Source organism: Jaculus jaculus, chromosome 17, assembly GCF_020740685.1.
Source record: "Jaculus jaculus isolate mJacJac1 chromosome 17, mJacJac1.mat.Y.cur, whole genome shotgun sequence".
NCBI classification, from domain to species: domain Eukaryota; kingdom Metazoa; phylum Chordata; class Mammalia; order Rodentia; family Dipodidae; genus Jaculus; species Jaculus jaculus.
In genome coordinates this window covers 15,174,387-15,190,153 of record NC_059118.1, presented here as the reverse complement: position 1 = coordinate 15,190,153, position 15,767 = coordinate 15,174,387, and the positions used below count along the sequence as shown (strand labels likewise).

At 40.6% G+C, this 15,767-nt stretch overlaps 1 protein-coding gene across 9 annotated transcripts in view; it reads left to right on the top strand.

The window, feature by feature from the left end:
- Positions 1–15,767, top strand: part of Lrrfip2 (LRR binding FLII interacting protein 2) — a 122,303-nt gene that overhangs the window by 58,474 nt on the left and 48,062 nt on the right. For 4 of the 9 annotated variants that reach the window (XM_045136666.1, XM_045136664.1, XM_045136662.1 and 1 more), the window contains exon 5: positions 161–229. The exons of 4 other annotated variants lie outside the window; for them this stretch is intronic. In XM_045136666.1, the coding sequence (XP_044992601.1) occupies positions 161–229 (69 nt within the window). Of the gene's footprint in view, positions 1–160; positions 230–3,744; positions 3,787–5,549; positions 5,616–8,606; positions 8,682–10,537; positions 10,592–10,720; positions 10,766–11,662; positions 11,711–12,138; positions 12,196–15,620; positions 15,690–15,767 lie in introns of all 9 variants that reach the window. One more of the 9 variants, XM_045136659.1, reaches the window with a different exon arrangement.

Genomic DNA, 15,767 nt, shown 5'->3' with positions numbered 1-15,767 from the left:
CCTGAGATGACAGAGTTAATTCCAGGTCAGCCTGGACCAGAGTGAGACCCTACCTCAAAAAAAAAAAAAAAAAAAAGAATTTTGATGGGTTGCGTTTTTAAAATATTCTTACAATTTCTGTTTTTTTCATTTACTACTACACTGTCTAATTTCATTGAAGACCTCATCAAAGGATGTCACTGGGACACATTGGACCAGAACTAGTACACCCAAAAGAAGAGACCTGATGGTGTGTAATCCAGGAAGATGTGGGGTTGTGGAGTTGTTGTATACATTTATTACTGATTTTCAGCTTCCTGAACTCTTGAGTACTAGGAACAGCCTAATAAAAACTGACACTTTGTAAACTTTTGCTGTAACCTGTTTACCACATACTTTGTTTCTACTTTATTCCCTGTGAAAACTTACAAGCAAGTTTCTCTGAGAGTTCTTTTTTTTTTTAATAAATTATACTCATATGGTATATTTGGGAGTGTTTTAGCCAGCACCCTTAATATTCTCAGTTTTCCTTCCCTTAAGTCATTTATTTTTTAAACCACATAAATGTCACTTTTCACTTAGGAGGGAACATTTTTTTTGTCTGTTTTGTTCTAGCAGCTGCTGCTATGTCTCCCTTACAGCTTTCCCTGCCAGATGCATTCAGCAGTTTTTAAGACCAGTTGAATTCTACATTGTACTTTGAAAAAGAAAGTTAAAGCAGGTTAATTTTGATTCAGTTGTTCAAACATGTGCCTGTGTCAGATGCCCTTGAAGCTAGAGTGAGGTCAGGAAGACAACAGGTGATCATTCCCTTCCATGAACTTGCCTGGAAATAGGATAGTTTTGTACAAGAACATGTGACTTAAAAAGTATGTTGTTTTGTCATGGATATATATTTTTAAACAAAAGAGGTAATAAGGCCATGTGTGGGTGGTGCATGCCTGTAATCCCAGCACTAGGCAGAGCTAGGCAAATCACTGAATTCGAGGCTAGCCTGGGACTACAGAATGAGTGCCAGGTCAGCAGCCTGGGCTAGAGTGAGAACCTACCTTGAAAAAAAACAAAAAAGAAAAAAGAAGCCCAGGTCAGTCTGGGCCAGAGTGAGACCCTATCTTAACAATCAAAAACTAACATAAATAAAAGAATGAAAAGGAAAAAAAAAAAAAAAAAAAAAGCAATGTGGAAAAAAAAGTGAATGAACTTCTATAGAAAAGAAACTTTATTTTCAGAGAAACATCACTCATCATAGAGAAATGTTTTGCTATTGTATGTCGTTTACCAAAAGTTCACCTTTATGCATTTTAGAAAAATTTTGTGATAAGATTTTCTCATGCATGTAAGAACATTATCACTTGCTCTTCTGTTAGCTTCAGGATAACGTAAGACAAGTACACACATGACCCTGCTCTGTTATTTTTCGTATTGCCGAAACATTTTCAGTGAATTTTTACCAGTGGTAAATTGTACCACTTATCCTTATACTCTATGAAATGTATTTGAAGTTTTTGTACATGACTATCTCATTAAATATGAAGAGAAGGGCTTTGTTTTGTCTGAGCTATTATTTTAATGCTTTATTAGAATTAGCTTACATACTTTAAGTTTTGTAAAATAGTGATTTTTACCAGATATACATTTTATTTCAAGATCCAGTATATATGTGTAGATACCAATGTCTCTCTATATATGTATTTATGTAGGCATACAGAATATACTATTGAAATAAAAGTTTCATAACATATATTAAAACACATATATGATTTTATATGTATAATATATTTAATATGTATAATATTTGTATATTCTCATTAAGTAGCCTAGCCTGGCCTTGAAATCAAGATCATCCTGCCTCGGCCTTCTGAGTGCTGGGATTAAGGTGTGTGACACCATGCCAAAGCCTCAGGAAATAGTATTTCTTCCCATGTACTACACTCTCTCAATATTTTCTCTTCAGTTTAATTTTTAAAATGTTTTATTTATTTGAGACAGAGGGAATGGGTATGTCAGAGTCTCTAGCCCTGTACAGCAACTCCATATGTGTGTACCACCTTGCACATCTGACTTACGTGGGTTTTGGGGAATTGAACCTGGGTCCTTTGGCTTTGCAGGCAAGCACCTTAACCACTAAGGCATTTCTCCAGCCCCAGTTTAATTTGTTGTTGTTGTTTTTTCGAGGTAGGGTCTCACTCTAGTCTAGGCTGACCTTGAATTCATTATGTAGCCTCAGGGTGGCCTCAAACTCACAGTGATCCTCTTAACCTCTGCCTCCTGAGTGCTGGGATTAAAGGTGTGTGCCACCACCAGTATTTTTAAAATACTGGCTAAATGGATTTCATGAATTGCAACCTAAATTTAGGGAAATTTTACTTTGGATCAGGTTTTAGACCAACATTACCTGAAAGCCTAAATTAGTGGAAGAATGTTAGAAGATATTTTTACTTAATAATTTGTAGTTAAATTACCTGAGCATCCAAAGAATGTGTTCATTGCTCTTACTTGTTTTATACACTGATCTTGTAATTTTTTTTTAAAGTAAGCTATCATGCTAAAGAAACATTAACAAGAAGCTACAAGTCTGTGTATTTACTATTTAATTAACTTCCTTGGATTTAAAATATGACATACATTAAAGAATCACATGTGAAATATATGTTTTCTGGCCTTGCCATTCATTTTGCATAGTTTTCTTTGATTTAAATTTTAATGTCACATATTTATTGTGCATTCCGCATTTTGTGCTGACCAAGTTTTTCATTTTGTTTAGAATTTTATTGAAGAAATAAGTTTTCAGATGTATGTCTGGAGATAGGGTCAAGGAAGTGCCCCCCCCCCCCCATTTTGATGACAGTTTTGTTTTGTTTTTCTTCTAGGTAGGGTTTCATTCTACTCTAGGCTGACCTGGAATTCACTCTGTGTTCTCAGGGTGGCCTCGAACTCAATGGTGATTCTCCTACCTCTGCCTCCTAGTGCTGGGATTAAAGGCATGTGCCACCACACCTGGCTTGATGCCAAAATTTTATTCTTCTGTTTATGTTGGTAGCTTTGTGCTTTTGCCTTATTGCCTGATTCTTGCTTTTCCATTATAACAGTCACATAACAAAGAGGAAACATCTTGACTTCAGGTCTCCAGCCCCCATCTTGGACTTCAGAATGCTTAATTTTTACATGTAAAGTCTCCTTTACGTGTATTTTGTCCTATAATGTACCTAGGTTGGATCATCTTACCATCACTGATTCTGAAGTTTGTTATTTGAAAGAACAATGGGGATGGGTGTGCATCTCAGTGGTGGAACTTTTACAGGACATGCGCAGGGCCCTGAGCTCTCTCCCAGTACTGGCAAAAAGGGAAGGTAGCACATAGTCTTTGTCTCTTTAAGAGATGGGGTTCCGACTTCTACTGTGGAGTAGCTGGGACCACAGGTGCCTACCAAATACTGGTGGTGGCATACACCTTTAATCCCAGCACCTAGGAGGCAGAGGTTAAGAGGATCACTGTGAGTTTGAGGCCATCCTGAGGCTACATAGTGAATTCAAGGTCAGCCTGGACTAGAGTGAGACCCTACCTGGAAAAAACAACAACAACAAACATGCTCATACAATGTAGCAGCCATTTCTACCAGAAAACAACATAACAGCTGTTCTGTTTAATCATCTTTTGCTTTTAAGGTAGTGCTAGACTTTTAGTAATTGCAAATGTTGCTTTCTCCTTTCCTGTATTCCTGACATCGGAAATACAACCAACTTTCCTGTTTTTCTGAACTGCAGTATGATACTCTCAAGGATGGATCATCAAGAGTTCCATCATTAGTATGTAGTGCATGAGATCATGTTATGTGTGGAGTTTTACTTTCTAAATGCCTGTTAATGCTAACCATAGATTATGACTAACTTTCATAGTTTTGATGTAATCCTGTGGGGAAAATGCGTCACAAAGGAAAAATGATTGTCATGCAATTGTGGCATAATTTATTTGAACAATAATTTTTTTCATTTAGAATTTTGGGGCCAGGGGCTGTGAGGGCATGGCTTAGTAGTAGAGCACTTCCCGAGCACTTGGATGGCCATGGGTTTGATCCCCAGCACCACAAAATACAAAACAAGATGCCTCAAAATTCATCAGAGACACTTGGCGTGGTGGTGCATGCCTTTGATCCCCGCACTCACGAGGCTGAGGTAAGGTGGATCAAGGCCACTCTGAGACTACATAGTGAATTTCAGGTCAGTCTGGACTAGAGAGTGGGACCCTGGGGTTGGGAGGAGGGGGAAATGGCAGGAAGAGACTATGTAAGGGCCAGAATTTGAGGATCAAAAAAAAAAATTTTTTTTTGTTTCCTATTCGAGACTAAGTGTAGCTATTCTTTTTCTAAGTAATGAGTTGCTCAGCTAACACGTATTTATTGTACTAGAAGACAGGTTACTAACACAGTGTTTTGGTACACACTGAGCTACTAGCACAGGCCTGTGTTTGAGGCTATGTGCCATAAGATGACAGAGATAAAATTGATGAGTGAAGTATCCAGCAGTTACTATAGATGACACCTGAAATGTCAGTGATCCCCAAACACTTTGATTTGATTTGGCATGACATATTACCTAAAGAAGTTAAGCTGTAGCTTGTTTTCCTTGAGTTAATGTGACATCAGTAGATAACTTCCTAAGTTTCTAGGCTCCATAGGCATCTCCTTGTATGTTCTCAGTAAAGTACAAAAAGAAAGATGTGCCAGGCGTCATGGCACACTCTTATAATTCCAGCACCCGGGAGGCAGAAGTTTGAGTGTCACTGTAAGTCTGAGGTCAGCCCAGGGCTACAGAGTGAGTTCCGGATTAGCCTGGGCTAAGTGAGACCCTACCTCAAAAAAAAAAAGAAAAGAAAAGAAAGCTTCTACCCATGTATTGGTTCAGACTCTGGCTGTGCATGTGAAGTATTTTCCTAGAATGGACAGGTCTTTGCCTTCAGCTGTTGTACCTGCATACTCCCATTTCAGGTGAGCAGTGCCTGTCAAGATTAGATTTCTTGTTTACCAGTTGATTTATACCATTACACATGTGGCTCTTAAATCCTGGGAGAAGTGATGTATGTAAACAGGCTTGTCTTCACAAGTCCCTGTTATAAGGGGCTACCTTGGGTTGAGAGAACCATTTTGGACAGTGAAATGCTTTGTTCTTTGTGCTTAGAGTCTTGTTTTGGTTGATCCAAAGCATTGTTTTTGCCCTTTAGATAAGAAGACTATAGAAGGAGGTGGACTCCTGTTATCTACAGCTGAATAAAGAAGAAAAAGGGACTTCAATTGGTGTAGACTATTGTCAGTTCCCACAAAAGTCCTTCTGGTTTGTGTCCCAATCAAGTTTTCTTTAGCAGACACTAGGCTAGATGCTGGACGCAGGAGGATGTAGACAGAGGCCGTTACGGTAGCCATCCAAGTGCAGGGAGTCATTTACTAACAGGAAATAAATTGCATGTACATTACTGTGTATCTCACATAAAATTTTGTATATTTTAAGATGAGTTTTGTTAAATTATCTTTTAAATTTTACTGTGTGATCATTAAAGTTAAAATATTTGCTTCCAGAACCATTCTTACAGCCACTCTTATTGGATAAAGAAGAGATCTCCTGGTTCTTACAAAGACCCACTGGTTAGTTCTGTTTTAGAAATTTGAATCAATCCAGTAGTGATGCTATGGACAACACCAAATTCACCAGTCAGTTTCGTTCTCAGTTTGTTTTCCAGGAACTGGGAGAGCACTCCCAGCTGAGACGGTAAAGTGTGTACTGGCAGAGTTGGCATACTAGATTGCAGCAGGTGCTTTAAGTCTGCTGCAGTTAAACTGCAGAATAGTCCAGCCACCTGGCTAAGCACTTCTGCTGGGGCAGATGCTACCTATTTGCTCATTCGAGGGCCTAGGAATACCTACCTCTTTCTCCGCATGTTGCCACAGTGTGGCGCAAGTGTTGTCCCAGCTCCCTGCTAATTCTGGGTTCCCCTGGCAGGAATGGGAGGGGCATTGGGAGGAGGAAAGAGGATGTAACTGAGGAGAGGTTAGAGACCTTGGAGGTTGGCACACTGGGAGTTGTACATAGAGGGGTCAAGTGCCTCACCAAGGCTGTGGACGGCCGTGATGCTGGAAGATAGGCCCAGGAGTTGTACAGGTAGCAGTAGAGGCTCCCCTGATTACAGTGTCATCAGCAGAGCAAGAGTTTTTTAAAATATATTTTATTTATTTATTTATTTGAGAGAGAGGGAGAGAATGGGTGTGCCAGGGCCTCCAGCCACTGCAAACGAACTTCAGGTGCATGGGCCACCTTGTGCATTTGGCTTACAGGGGTCCTGGAGAATCGCACCAGGATAGTTTGGCTTTGCAGGCGAAACACCTTAACTGCTAAGCCATTTCTGCAGCTCCCAGAGCAGGATTTTAAGTAACAGATTACATGTAGTTGTTTAACCTTGAGTGAAAGGGAGTTTTACAGCTCCAATGTAACTACATTGTATAAATTGTTCTACAACATATTAGAAATGAACCCACCGTATGCTTTAGATAAAACCATGCTTAGTGCCCCCTGCTGTATTTCTCCCCTTTTTCTGATTTGATTATTTTGACAAATGAATCTAGGTTGGAACCAAATAACTTTTAGCCAATTCTGTGGTCTTTCCAAGTGGATTATAAAAGGGTAATTTTTAGCTTTTAGGTGTTTCAATGGCATTCTTAAGTATGGTGTGAGAATACTCACATGTTTCCATTTGCTTTTATCTGAGGGCTTTTGTTTTTAAAGTAATGAAAATTTGTAATGATTTGGTTTAAAAGAGCTAATTTTTGTTGTTGTTTTGAGGTAGGGTTTCACCTTAGCTCAGGCTGACCTGGAATTCACTATGTAGTCTCAGGGTAGCCTTGAACTCACAGCAATCCTCCTACCTCTGCCTCACAAGTGCTGGGATTAAAGGCATGCACCACTGCGCCCAGCTAAAAGCTGCTAATTTTTTAAAAAGTATTTTTATTTATTTATTTGAGAGACAGAATGAATGAGAATGGGTGTGCCAATGCCTCCAGCCACTGCAAACAAACTCCAGACGCATGTGCCACCTTGTGCATCTGTCTTACGTGGGTCCTGAGGAATTGAACCTGGGTTCTTTGGCTTTGCAGACAAGTGCCTTAACTGCTAAGCCATCTCCAGCCCTGCTAATTTTTTTTAAACTTAAAAAAAAAATACTTTTTATTTATATGAGAGAGAGAGAAAAAAAACTGGGTGTGTCAGGGCAAGATGCATATGGTACCTCGTGCATCTGGCTTACATGGGTCCTGGGGAATAGAATCTGGCCCCTTTGGGTTTTCAGGCAAGCACCTTAACCACTAATCAATCTCTCCAGCCCAAGAATAACTACTTTTAAAGAAAAATGGAGATTATCTGCCATTATAACAGAATGCCATAAACTGTCTAAATTGTAAACCATTGAAGTCTAATTGACTCCTGGTTTAGAGAGCCTACTTCCTGCATCATAACATGGTAAGAAGGCAAGCAAGTATTTGAAAAACAGAGAGAAAACCAGGGCTAACCCATCCTTTTTTATTAGAAGCCTGCTTTCAATGTAAAACCACTACTATAACAGCATCAATCCCTTCCTGACAGCACAGCCTTCACATTTAAAGTACTCCTAAATATTGACATCTCACATCTCAATATGGTTACAACAGCACATTTCTGCATAAGTTTTGGAGGTGACATTTCACTACAGCGAAACCATGCCATGATTCTGAACATGTACTAAGAGAAAGGAACTGGAAATTTGTAAATAAAATCAAACCTCACTCATTGCAGTTCTTTTTTTTAAATTTTTTATTAACATTTTCCATGATTATAAAATATATCCCATGGTAATTCCCTCCCTTCCCCCCCCCCCCACTTTTTTTTTAAAGACAAGGTTTCACTCTAGTCCAGGCTGACCTGGAACTTAACTCTTTAATCCACACTGACCTTGAACTCAGTGGAGATTCTATCTCAGTCTTCTGTGCTTGGGATTAAAGGTTTGAACCACCATGTTGGGTAAACAGCTGAATTTGTTTTTTCCAGGTAGGGTCTCACTCTAGCCCAGGCTAACCTGGAATTCACTATGGAGTCTCAGGGTGGCCTTGAACTCACGGCAATCCTCCTACCTCTGCCTCCCAAGTGCTGGGATTAAAGGCATGTGCCACCACACCCGGCAACAGCTGAATTTTAATACCAGTGGTTTGTTGTTTTTTTTTTTTTTATTAAGAGATTCAAAGATGGAAGTACTTGACTTTTAAAAATCTTTTATTTATTTTTATGTATTTATTTGAGAGAGAGAAAGAGGCAGAGAGAGAATGGGCATGCCAGGGCCTCCAGCCACTACAAATAAACTCCAGATGCATATGCCATCTTGTGCATCTGGCTTACATGGGTCCTGGGAAATTGAACCTGGGTCCTTTTTTGGCTTTGCAGGCAAGCGCCTTAACTGTGAAGCCTTCCTTCTAGCCCTTGACTTTTTATTTCATATGACCCAGTGCTTTAAGACGCTGTGTTGGAGGAGAAGCAATATCAGGTTTTGTCTTTGTGTGTGGCGAGGACAACAACATTCAACCAACGAAAAACATGTTTCGTTTTGCCTTTTGCAGAGTGGCCTCTACTATGACCAGAGAAACTATAGCAGTCTTAGACACAGCAAACCCACCTCTACTTCCTACATTCGGGTTTGTCTAAACTTTTTTGGTCTCAAGTATTATATCAGCTTTAACACATTCTAATCCCCCAGTTTGCATTTTGACTGCTTATAACTAATCATTTAATGGGTTTGTATCTACCAGTTTTGGGTAACTGAATTATAATCCAAGTTGAAAGTGCCTTCAAACAATGGGTTTTAGTTTTTTGAGACAGATCTTTCAGAGTAGCCAATGCTGGCCTTCTTCAGCCTTCCCTGAGATTACAAGCCAGTACCATCACACCCACTAGAATCATTTTTTAAATCCTTTTAATTGGCAACTTCCAAAATATAAACAATATACCATGATCATAATCCCCTCCTGTCTTTTCTCCCTCCGAAATCCCCCGTGTTCATAATCTCACAATGACTGCCGCTACCTACAGAATACCTGAATAGCAGGAAGGGGTAAAAAAAAAAAAAAGGTGACATCAACATAGGAGAGAGACTAGCTGGAAAGAAGGGGCCTGTTAGAATCTAGGTTTTACCTCTCTTTGTTTTTGGTTTTTGAGGTAGGGTCTCACTCTAGCTCAGGCTGACCTGGAATTCACTATATGGTCTTAGGGTGGCCCCGAACTCATGGCAATCCCCCCACCTCTCTGTCTCCTCAGTGCTGCATTAAAGATGTGTGCCACCACACCTGGCAGTTTTGTTTTTTTTCCAAGAAATTTAAAACATACATTAGTGCATGCCCACAGCTGGGTGTGATGTCTCCTTGGTGGCTGAGGTGGTAGGGTCTCTGAGTTCCAGGCCATCTTGAGCTACAGAGTGAGTTTCAGGTCAGCCTGGGCTAGAGTGAGACCCTACCTCAAAAAACCAAAATAAAATAAGTCAGATCAAATCAAATCAAAATCTGGGGCTAGGAGTAGAGCTGATGTTTACTTAGCACACATAAGGTTCTGGTTTCAGTACCCAGCACTAGGGGGAAAATTCAGCATAACAAAACCTGCATAAATAACTTGAACGTTTTATTTTTTTATTTTTTTTTATTTTTTTAAATTATTTATTTATTTATTTGAGAGCAACAGACACAGAGAGAAAGACAGATAGAGGGAGAGAGAGAGAATGGGCGCGCCAGGGCTTCCAGCCTCTGCAAACGAACTCCAGACGCGTGTGCCCCCTTGTGCATCTGGCTAACGTGGTACCTGGGGAACCGAGCCTCGAACCGGGGTCCTTAGGCTTCACAGGCAAGAGCTTAACCGCTAAGCCATCTCTCCAGCCCACGTTTTTTATTTGTATATGGGTATGGTGGAAAATAACTGAGAATTGTCCCTTAAGAGACAGTAGGAAAAGAGCTGTCATTGATTTTACTATTTTTGTTTAATGCTATGCCCTTTTAGTGCATGGATTCATGTACGTAGTACAGTTTATCTGATCAAACTTAAATGCTTTGTCTGAGGCATGTTTTGAAAGGTCTTCTCATGTGTTTGGAAAAAGAATATTTGTAGGAGTAACTTGCTTCCCCAATTACCAGTCTCTTGACCATTTGAAAGTACCACCTGACCTGTTGATGGCTGGCCCGATTCCCATCCTCCTCATTGTTTTCCTCAGCTCCCACCTCACGTCTTAACCATACTGTTCTAATACCTAACTAATAATAAAGGTCATAGACTTATTTGTAGAAGATCCTTCCAGGTTTTCTTTATACACCCCTTGACAGTTGGCATTCAGAAGGTTGCTAATGACTTGTTTTCTTATTTCATGTGTTTGCATATTCTTAAACACTCTGGAAGTGCTAATGAAATAAGGAATATAAAGCTATTAACTTAAGTCTACTGTTCTTATGATAGTGGGACAGTCTTAGTTTTTCTTTTTGCTTATCTATTTTGTTTTGTCTCTCTTTCTTAGCAGGCTTCTTCCCTGTGCAGTGATCCTCTGGCAACATATAAGAGTAACAGCAGGGTTAGTATTTGTGAGCAGTGTGGTGTCTTCACAAGAGTAACAGCAGGGGTAGTATTTGTGAGCAGTGAGCTGCCTTCAGAGCTACTACTTGCCTCTCTGTAGGTTTAACGAGTCTGCTTTGTTCCGTAGGCCTCTCCTACAATAAACTCTGGTCTGCTGAGAAGTGCCAGTCTGGTTTGTACCCCCTCCTTGCCGCGTGTGCACTGCTGGTGGAGCCACCCTCAGGGTGCAAGCTCTGCAGCTTGGCAGCTCTCCTCAGGCGTAGTCACAGACACGTGACTTTCATGCTAGGTGTTCTGCAGAAAGTGCTGCCTGTGCTTATGATACAAAGCTGTGAGGCACAAAATACTGATTTGTTCCCTTCAGTGAAGTACAAATTGATGGCTGTTGGTACTAGCTCATGTTTAGACTCTGTCTTCTAGAGAGGAGACAGATCTACATGGGTTTCACAGCTGTCACATACTAGTGTGAGGTGGCTGACCATGTGAGGGTGTTGTTTGGGGCAGCTATGACCTTGGCCATGGCAATCTAAAGTCTAATAAGCAAGCTGGGTAGAAAGCAAAAGCAGTAGCTTTGGCTGCTATTGTTTGTTGTGCTATGGCCTGTGCTGTGGACCAGGACCCAGTGTGCTCTGTACCTTAGTGTCCTTTTCTGGTTCCCTCCTTTTAAAAAACAATTTTATTCTATTGTAATTTTTGATTTTTGAGGAGGTTCTCACTCTAGCCCAGGCTGACCTGGAACTCACTATGTCATCTCATCTCAGGGTGGCCTCCACTTCTTGGCAATCCTCGTTCTTCTGCCTCTCAAGATCTGGGATTAAAGGCATGCACCACCACATCTGGCTCTGTTCCCTCTTTTTTAGAGATTGTATTAATAACAAATGTTAGTTCTCCTAGTTTCACAACATGATAAAGAATAGTGTGTATATAAATGAATATTACCACCTTCAGTTGTGGACACTATGAACTTATACTAGTCTCCAGTTTTTCTTAAAACTGTGGATGGCAAAAAGCTTGTATTCCAAATAAATTTAATGCTAAATAGATAAATACTACTTCTTTTGTTCTTCAGGCATCATTGCATGATGGTGGATTATATAACCCTTATGGGTCTCGAACTGTAAGTCTAAATGGGGAAGTTATATAGGATGGGGGTAGATATTAGAGGGGACAGCTTACTTACAAAAGGAAAAAGTAATTTAGTCTGGCCTCTAGCTGTTCTACAAGCTATGAGCTATTCATTCAACTAACTAAGAAATTGCTTGCTAAAAATCCTGAGGTAAAGTGAGGGCATTAGAGAAACTTCTCCTTTCTGGTTCGTTAGTCCCTCTTGAAGTTGTGAGCAATGCTTTTCAGGGCCTCCCCTCCCTTGTGTCCAGGGCTGGTGAATCTTTAAAGTGTGTGTGAGGTCGAGTTCTAGACCAGGGAGGAACAGTTACCTTCACTCTGGGAATCAAGGTTAAGGTAGGCCTAGAGTCACTGATATATTAACAGCAGAAAAATGAGCTGGTCACTGTTGTAAAGCCTTTCTTCTTGGAAACCTTATAGCCATCTGAATACAGTTATTACTCATCAAGAACAAGTTCAAGCCGAAGCAGTCCTGTGGTGAGCTGTCTAGGAGTTTTGCATGCTTTATAGAAGTGTTTGGTTATTCCATGAATCGGCACTCACATTTTAGAATATCATGTAGTGTGTTTCACTGTCTTGTGCATGGATTATGGTGTTCCCCAAGTTCACAGAATCAAATACTAATTTGTCTTAATAGCTTCCAGTGTGGATGTGAATAATTTCTTAACTGGGTCTGGTCTGCTCCAGGCTTTCTCTTTGTCTCTTTGTGCACTGTGCAGTTTCACTTGCTGACCAGCCCTTTTGACAGTGGAGTGGTAAGAAAAGTAAAACAAACTTAAAAATTGTTATGTAGAAGATAGAACTACCTAACCTTTCTGGAATATTAAAAGTTATCTTCCAGTTTATACAATTAATACTGGTAAAGAAAAGTACAAAGTAAATGTTCCAAGACCAGTTCCTACACGGACCCTTTGTTCTTATATACCTTCTCAAGCATGTTTTATGCGTATGAGTCCTTTTTATTTTCAACACAAATCCAGCACATATTTTTTTTAAAGTATCCTTCTGTGTCAGTACATACAGATTCATTTCATCCTTTTCTGACATTAAAAAAATTTTTAACAGCCAGGCATGGTGGTGCACACCTTTAATCCCAGCACTGGGGAGGCAGAGGTAGGAGAATTGCTGAGAGTTTGAGGCCAGCCTTAGACTATATAATGAATTCTAGGTCAGCCTGGGCTACAGCAAAACTCTACCTCAAAAAAACCAAAAGAAAAAAAAATTTAACAAGCCATATTCTTTACTTAATGCCCCTTTAAAATAGTTTCATATCCATCACATTCTTTATTATTATTAGTAGTAGTGTTTTTATTTGAGAGAGAGAAAAAGAGGCAGACAGAGAAAGAATGGGGTACACCAGGGCCTCCAGCCACTGCAAATAAACTCCAGACACATGTACCGCCTTGTTCATCTAGCTTTATGTGGTTACTAGGGGATCGAACTGGGTCTTTTGGCTTTGCAAGCAAGCTTCTTAGCCACTAAGCCATCTCTCCAGATCCCATCACATTCTTTTTGTTAAATTTTTATTTATTTATTTATTTGCAAGTAGAGAAAGAGAAAGAGAGAGAGAGAAGAGAGACAGAGAAAAAAATGGACATGCCAGGGCCTACAGCCACTGCAAACGAACTCCAAATGCATGTGCCCCTTATGCATCTGACTTATGTGGGTCCTGGGGAATTGAACCTGGGCTCTTTGGCTTTGTAGGCAAACACCTTAACTGCTAAGCCATCTCTCCAGCCCCCATCACTTTTTTTTTTTTTTTTTTTTTGGTTTTTCGAGGTAGGGTCTCACTCTGGCCCAGGCTGACCTGAAATTAACTATGTAGTCTCAGGGTGGCCTCAAACTCATGGTGATCCTCCTACCTCTGCCTCCCTAGTGCTAGGATTAAAGGCGTGTGCCACCACGCCCAGCCCATCACATTCTTTTTAATGCCCATGCATTATCCCATTAATGCATAGGTATCCATTTGAAAAATTATTCACCTATTGATGGACATTTGCTACTATAGATACTTTTTTGTTGGTTTGTTTTTCGAGGTAGGGTCTCACTCTAGCCCAAGCTGACCTGGAATTCACTATGGAGTCTCAGGGTGGCCTCGAACTTGACGGCAGTCCTCTTCCTCCTGAGTGCTGGGATTAAAGGCGTGTGCCACCATGCCCGGCAAATACTATAGATACTTGCATGATAAACCACCCACACACATTGTATTTACATGGGTAGAAGTGCAAGGCAAATTTTGTATCATGAAATGGTGGGATCCAGGAGCATGTGCATTTTAATTTTATGAATTTACATTCCAAAATGGCAAATGATGAATTTAGGAACTGTCTTCTAATCCTGCTAATGTTAAAATTGGGGGAATTTAAGGTCATTTTTTTATGATTATTAAAGATGGCTTTGTGGGACAGGAGGGATGGCTTAGTAGTTAAGGGGCTTGTCAGCAAAGCCAAAGGACCCAGATTCGATTTCCCAGGGTCCACGTAAGCCAGATGCACAAGGTGGCACATGCATCTGGAGGTCGTTTGCAATAGCTAAAGGCCCTGGTGTACCCATTCTCTCTTGCATGCACTCTCTGCCTCTTTGTGTGTGTCTCTCAAATAAATAAACAACAACAAAACAATTAAAAGATAGCTCTGTGCTAGGCATGGTCTGCACACCTTTCATTCCGGCACTTGGGAGGCAGAGGTAGGAGGATCACGGTGAGTTCCAGGCCAGTTTGGGCTAGAGTGAGACCTTACCTCATAAAAACAAAACAATAACCAAAAGATGTCTTTGTGGAAGGAAGTAGGTGAGCTCCAGGGTGCCTGAAATTCACTATATAGTATCAGGGTGGTCTCGAACTCATGGCTGTCCTCTTACCTCTGCCTCCTGAGTATTGGGTTTAAAGGTGTGTGCCACCACACCTGGCTCCTGTGACTCTTTTTGTTTTTTCGAAGTAGGGTCTCACTCTGGCCCAGGCTAACCTGGAATTCACTATGTAGTCTCAGGGTGGCCTCGAACTCATGGCGATCCTCCTACCTCTGCTTCCTGAGTGCTGGGATTAAAGGCATGCGCTACCACACCTGGCCCTACTAACATTTTTAATAAGCCAAATTTTATGGCCCCTGGAAATTTTTTTTTTGTTTTCCAAGGTAGGGTCTCACTCTAGCCGAGGCTGACCTGAATTCACTATGTAGGTTCAAGGTGGCCTCGAACTGGCAGTGATCGTCTGCCTCTGCCTCCCTAACGCTGGGATTAAAGGCATCTACTACTACTCCTGGCTGCAAACAAAATTTTGATAATATATTTTCAATCAGCGTAGATCCTTGTCCCTTTGAGATTCTATTTCATTTGTCACTTGGGTTCATAGTTACTACCTTAGTAACAACAGAATGGCTTCTCAGTGACATCAGATTAGAGTAAATACATACACCAAAGATGAGTCTTCTGCCAGTGGTGGGAAGAACTCTGCCCAAAGAGGCGATGTGGAAATCCCTCTGCTAGCTGTGCAGAAATGAGTACAGTGAAGTAAGAGTCGCTCCTCAGTGTCTTCTCGGTATGAAATTTCATCTTGAACATACATTAGTTCATTTTGTATATTTTAAGTGTATTTGTCAATCCCAAATGAGATCCCAAGGAACTGGAGGTTTAGAAGAGCCCAGCCTCCCTGCTGGTTTTGTCTGGTTTACTCTCCTCACCCTGTGTCAAAGATAAATGATCACGTTTTATTCTTTGTACTTTTTGGAACTATTTTTATTTTTAACAATAGTTCATTGTACCTTATGATAACTTTTCTCCTTAACAGTACACAGCAGGCTATAACACTTGTGTTGTGTTTGTGTGTTTCCCAAAACGTCCTAATGTGCCCACAGTCATGTGAGGCCTGCAATGAAATTGAATCTTTCTGCATTTGCCATCTCTAGTTCCTCGACGATGATACTGCAAGCATTGTGTCTTCTGATCGTGCCAGTCATGGGCGAAGGGAAAGTTTGGTGAGCGTAGTTTGCATGCAGACAAATATGACATTTAAAATGATAGCAACATGTGATTATGTGAAATCTACTGGATGG